Genomic DNA, 5,810 nt, shown 5'->3' with positions numbered 1-5,810 from the left:
AGCTGCAAGGCTTAAAAAGGCCCTTTCTGATCTGGCCAGAGAAGGAATAAAATTTCGATAAGCAGATCCAGCAGGTACAGTGTGTACCACATTCACTCTTTACCCTCAGATGTCCAGCTGTCTGGGCCTCCTTCTTATGGGTCAGCAGTATAGTCTGCCTCTTACCGCCTGATAAGGTGACTCCACAAGCAGTTTACATGACATCTAAGTGTTTAGGGAGACTAGCCATCCTACCACATCAAGAACATCCAGACTCTCAGGAGAGAGAAACCATAGTCAAATCGGCTCACTCGGCCATTTAAAAACAAAGAGCAGCTGAAAGTCAGTCACTCATTTGCCTTTCCAAACACACCATTGGCTCCTAAAATCATACTACTCACTGCAGTCAACTTACATCAGCCGGTTTTATCCACTCAGTGGTAGTGTGGTGACCAAAGAAAGAAGGTGGGATTACACAGTAGTTGTCACTTCACTGGGTCAAAAGCCAAGTTGGGGACTATGTCCTAAGATCGTCTTACCAAGACTCTCCCAATGAAAAGTAAGTTTCATGGGGACTAGGACCATGTTTCTTTCACTTACCATTCATAGTCATCCTCACTGCATAGCACAGTGCTTGGCACATAGTAGGTGCTCAGTGAACATGTGTTGAATGAAGGATTAATTAATTAATGCAAAGTTTTTATCCCCCACACTCCAACTCATCCTTCAGGTCTCAGGTTTATAGAACTCCATCAGGGACACCTTCCCTTGTCCTTCAGTCTAGCTCAGGATGTCCTAAGAGCTCTCCTTCAAGACACTCGTCACCATAGTAATTAACCACTTGTGTGATTGCTTAATGTCTTTGGTCCACACAAGGCTCTGCCTGTACATCTCTGGCATCTAGTCACACATTAAGCACTCAACAGAACTTTGTTGAATGTTTTCATAGCTGAACTTCTTTGTTATAATAAACATCGTGAGGAGTTTTGAGTTTCTCAGCCAGAAAAAAAGTACAAAGTCTCCATCTCAAATTTGAAGAAAGTTAGAGTTAGAGGTCCCTACCCTCCCAACTCCCTGATGCCAGTGATGGTAATGAATCTCAGGGGAAGCACAGCTTCATCCTGCAAAAGAAGAGAGGGACTCTCTAGATTGGTTAAGTTTGAGCTGTGTACCTTGTGTATCTCTGAGACCCATGGAGACCAAACAGAACCTCAAGCAGCCCCGGCCCGATGCCACCTCCACAGAGACAAGACGTCTGCCACTAATTGTTTACCCCAGAATCCTCTATGGGCACCATGACCCTGGAAAGGCATGTACCTTTAGCCAGAAGCCTCTTAAGCTCAACTGAAGATGAGTCATACGTATCTGCACCAACTGACGTCTGTCTTTGCCTTAGTTTAGGAGGGATGGGTAAAGAATTAATTGTGTGCCTACATCCATTTCCCCAGGAAGGTGGCCCAGCAGGGGTACTGTGATAGGGCAGAAGCAACAGAAACTTCCTGAAAACTGGTAAACCCAGAAGTTCTAGGGAATACCCAAGATCGCTCATTTCTGAGGAGGTCTGGGGATGTGTTGGTGACAAAGGAGTTGGGGAGCATCATAAGGAAGACTGGTTGTTGGAAAACATGGAGGTTTGTGACACATGCACTACAAGGAAGACAGGACATGCCTATGTCCATGATCTGCAGACCATGTTACAGCTCTGGAGCTTCCCTCACTTTGAATCTCTGGTGAGTCCCCGAAAAAGTGTGGTCCTCAGGCAACACTGTAGAGCCTGGAATTTCCTGTGAAAACCAGGGGTCTCCATCATCGCAAGTGCCTTGTGTAGACAACTGAGCACCTCACCTGGTAGCTAGTAGGCAACCTGCATTGATGCATTTTGGGAATGGGGGAAGGGGAATCTCATAGTTCTGGACGCTCAGCCTAGAAATCTGTCATCTGTCTGCCGGTGCCACTGGCAGGCTACGGCCCATTTGATTTTTTTCATCATTTTCAGTATTCTGACTCAGATCCAGCTGTTGAGTCACAGAATCTCTAAAGCTTTTTCTCACTGTTTTCATGGACAGTCATTTGTTTCCCATTCGTCTCTCCCAAAGTGCTCTGCCCATCTCTTCACACAAGTGGTCTCACTGTGCTGGCTTCACTTATGAGTTTGAACTTAAGTTATTTTAAAAGCAATAATTAGAAGAAGAAAGAAAAATCATCCACAATCCTCCCATCCTTACTGGCGATCATGTTAATCTTTAAGTGTTCTCATCCAGTCCTTCTCCATCAAAATACATACGTCACATAGCTATAAAGTAGTGTGTTACCACTTTTCTTATGCAGTCTTTTTTTTTAAGATTTTATTTATTTATTTGACAGAGAGAGATTACAAGTAGGCAGAGAGGCAGGCAGAGAGAGAGTGGAGGAAGCAGGCTCCCTGCTGAGCAGAGAGCCCGATGCGGAACTCAATCCCAGGACCCTGAGATCATGACCTGAGCCAAAGGCAGTGGCTTATCCCACTGAGCCACCCAGGCGCCCTTCTTATGCAGTCTTATCACATTATCCTGCTCCCTACAGAAGCTTGCCTTAACCTGTCAAATCTATAAAAAAACAACCAATGGCAAGGTTGCCTAGTTCTTTACCCAGACCTCCATGGACAGTATTAAACAATGTAGAAACCAGAAGTAACAATCATTTAAAATAAGCCATTTAAAAATTATTTAAAACAAACATCTGAATTTGAAACTGGCCAATGAGCAATTCTGAATATCACCATTAATTGTTATTAACTTTGTTATCATATTTAGGATATTATCCCAAAATATTAAACATGATGCCACATCTACAAATATATGCTCTCTTCCTCACTATATATCAGTTTCAAAGCACATGCTTCCCTCCCAGTGTATCAATCAAATAATATAATAACAAGAAGTTTGTAATAAATTGACAAAAATTTCTTATAGTAATATGTCAGAAGGAAAGAGAAGCAAAATACATCATCTATGAGCATGGTAGGTAAAACAATATACACTAGATAAGAATGGAAAAAATATAATAGAAATGAATCAAAATGTGCATAAAAGTGCCTCTGTGGGGCTACATGTGATTCTTTTATTCCACTTCTCTGTGTTTCCTTAACTTTCTATAATGAGCTGACAATGCCTTCATATTTTTTTAACTTTTTGTTTAAATATTTATGGCCCCAAATCCCAGTGTCTTTTCTCCAATTTGACTGTGATTTCCTCTTATTGCCCTACTAGAGTTTCAGTCACAAAGGGAGATATTCAAATAGCTAACATTACACAGCTGCTTGCTCTGTGGCTAGCCTTGTGCTAAGTGTTGGGTATGCATCATTCATTTAAGCTCTGGGAGAACTCTTTACAAATATGCTGTTATTGTTCCTATGAAGAAAAAGTTTTGGTGGGTAGATAACTGGTCCTAGACAAGTTAGTGAATGACGGAGCTCAGGTGCAACCACCATCTCCAACTTAAATGCCTTCAGTAACAAGCTCTAGAGTAATTATTCCATTGATGTTTTCTACAAAGGTCTGTGATCCATTGGACACAGGAATTGTAGAGGGATTTATTTTAATGCACTTGAGAGGTCCCTTGTACATTTGGGTGAATATGAAAAAACCATCATCTAACCTAAAAGAAAAGAATGAAAGGAGCTTAATACAGAGTTTCCTAGTGAGGAATCTGCTTCTCTCTCTGACACTCTCCCCTCTCATGCTCTCTTTTTCATTCTCTCCCTCAAATAAGTAAATAAAATTTTTAAAAAAGAAAGAAACACGAGAAATGAAAAAGAATTGGTAAAGGCAATACTTTCCCCCAAAGAATACCAGAAAATTGATTTAAATTGGGTCAGAATACGTGTGACTTGAGGCTAACTCAATGAGGAATCTGGACAACAAGCATGAGGAGGTTGAGAAAGGGACTGATAGATCCAGAAAAACAAAAGGACTCCTTCAGCTTAAAATAGAACACTCATCCCTCTTTCCTTTCAGTTCCAAGTGCCCTCAGGTACCCAGAACACCACAAATCCTGATGTTGCACATTTCTGATTGGCCACCCCCAGTGGATGTCAGAGGAGCCATGAGAAACCACACCACTGTCACTGAGTTTGTCCTGCTGGGGCTCTCAGATGCTTGTGAGCTACAGATGCTTATCTTCCTGGGGCTGCTCCTGACCTACCTCCTCACTCTGCTGGGGAACCTCCTCATTGTGGGCATCACCCTCATGGACAGGCGTCTCCACATCCCAATGTACTACTTCCTCCGCAACTTTGCTGTCCTGGAGATCTGGTTCACCTCGGTCATCTTCCCCAAGATGTTGACCAACATCCTGACTAGACACAAGACCATTTCTCTCCCAGGTTGCTTTCTCCAGTTTTTCCTCTATTTCTTCCTGGGCACCACCGAGTTCTTCCTACTGGCAGTGATGTCCTTTGACAGGTATGTGGCCATATGTAACCCCTTGCGTTATGCCACCATCATGAGCAAAAGGGTCTGTGTCCAGCTAGTTCTTTGTTCATGGATGACAGGATTCCTTCTCATCATCTTTCCAAGTTTCATCACTTTTCAACAGCCATTCTGTGGCCCCAATATCATTAATCATTTCTTCTGTGACAACTTCCCACTCCTGGAGCTCATATGTGCAGACACGAGTCTGATAGAGCTCCTGGGCTTTATTACAGCCAATGTCAGTTTACTGGGCACGTTGTCCGTGACGGCCACCTGCTATGGCCACATCCTCCACACCATCCTGCGCATCCCCTCAGCCAAGGAGAGGCAGAAAGCCTTCTCAACCTGCTCCTCCCACATCATTGTCGTGTCTCTCTTCTATGGAAGCTGCATCTTCATGTACGTCCGATCAGGGAAGGGCAATGAGGGAGAGGACAAAAACAAGGTGGTGGCCTTGCTCAATACCGTGGTAACCCCGATGCTCAATCCCTTCATCTACACCCTGAGGAACAAACAGGTGAAGCAGGTGTTTAGAGAGCGAATGAGCCAGCTCCTCTCATAAAAATGAGGTGTGCCTGAGAGAGGGCAAGTTTATCTCCTTGCCTAAACCTCTATAAAGGCAGTCCTGTCCTGATCCCAATGAACTACCTCCTTCTTGACAGTTTTTACCATGTGCTCTAATCTATAGTGGTTTCTCACACATATTATTGGTTCATGCAAAATCAGAGGGTACAGAAAATTGCTATGTTGGTATGTGTTCATGCTTCTGACCCTGAGCTTTATCTGAGTTTCTCAGTCTTGTCTCATTTTAATTTATAACAATAAACAGGGGTGCCTGGATGGTTCAGTTGGTTGAGCAGTTGACTCGACTTCAGCCCTGGTCATGATCTCAGGGTCATGAGATCAAGCCCCGAGTTCAGCTTCGCACTGAGTGCATAGTCTGCTTGAGATTCTCTCCTGCCCCCTTTCTCCCTACCCTGCTCGCACACACTCTCTCTCTTTCTCTCTCAAATAAATAAATAGATAATATTTTTAAAAAGTTATAATGACAAAGAGCAACCATCTTCACTAGAACCTTCCATAACTGATAAAAAGATCCTCAACAAGAATATACTCATGAGGGGCACCTGGGTGGCTCAGTTGTTTCAGTGACTGCCTTTGGCTCAGGTCACAATCCTGGAGTCCTAGGATCGAGTCCCACATTGGGCTCCCTTCTCAGTCAGGAGTCTGCTTTTCCCTCTGAAACTCTCCCCTCTCATGCTCTCTCTCTCACTCTCTCTCAAGTAAATAAAAAAATATATTTTTTTAAAAAAGAATATATTGATGATAAACTTCAGAAGTAAGACATATATGGAAAACTTAATGATGTGAAATATCCAA

General features: G+C 43.1%; 1 protein-coding gene across 1 annotated transcript; it reads left to right on the top strand.

The window, feature by feature from the left end:
- Positions 1-1,386: 1,386 nt before the first annotated feature.
- Positions 1,387-5,267, top strand: LOC309866771 (olfactory receptor 6E1-like). The gene is made up of 2 exons (XM_082734699.1): positions 1,387-1,709; positions 3,975-5,267. Exons 1-2 carry the CDS (start codon positions 1,645-1,647, stop codon positions 4,990-4,992), a joined length of 1,083 nt encoding a protein of 360 aa, XP_082590825.1. The 5' UTR covers positions 1,387-1,644; the 3' UTR covers positions 4,993-5,267.
- The last annotated feature ends 543 nt before the right edge of the window (positions 5,268-5,810 follow it).

This window comes from Mustela nivalis (assembly GCF_964662115.1).
Source record: "Mustela nivalis genome assembly, chromosome: 6".
NCBI classification, from domain to species: Eukaryota; Metazoa; Chordata; class Mammalia; order Carnivora; family Mustelidae; genus Mustela; species Mustela nivalis.
This window is presented reverse-complemented; position numbering and strand designations above follow the sequence as displayed.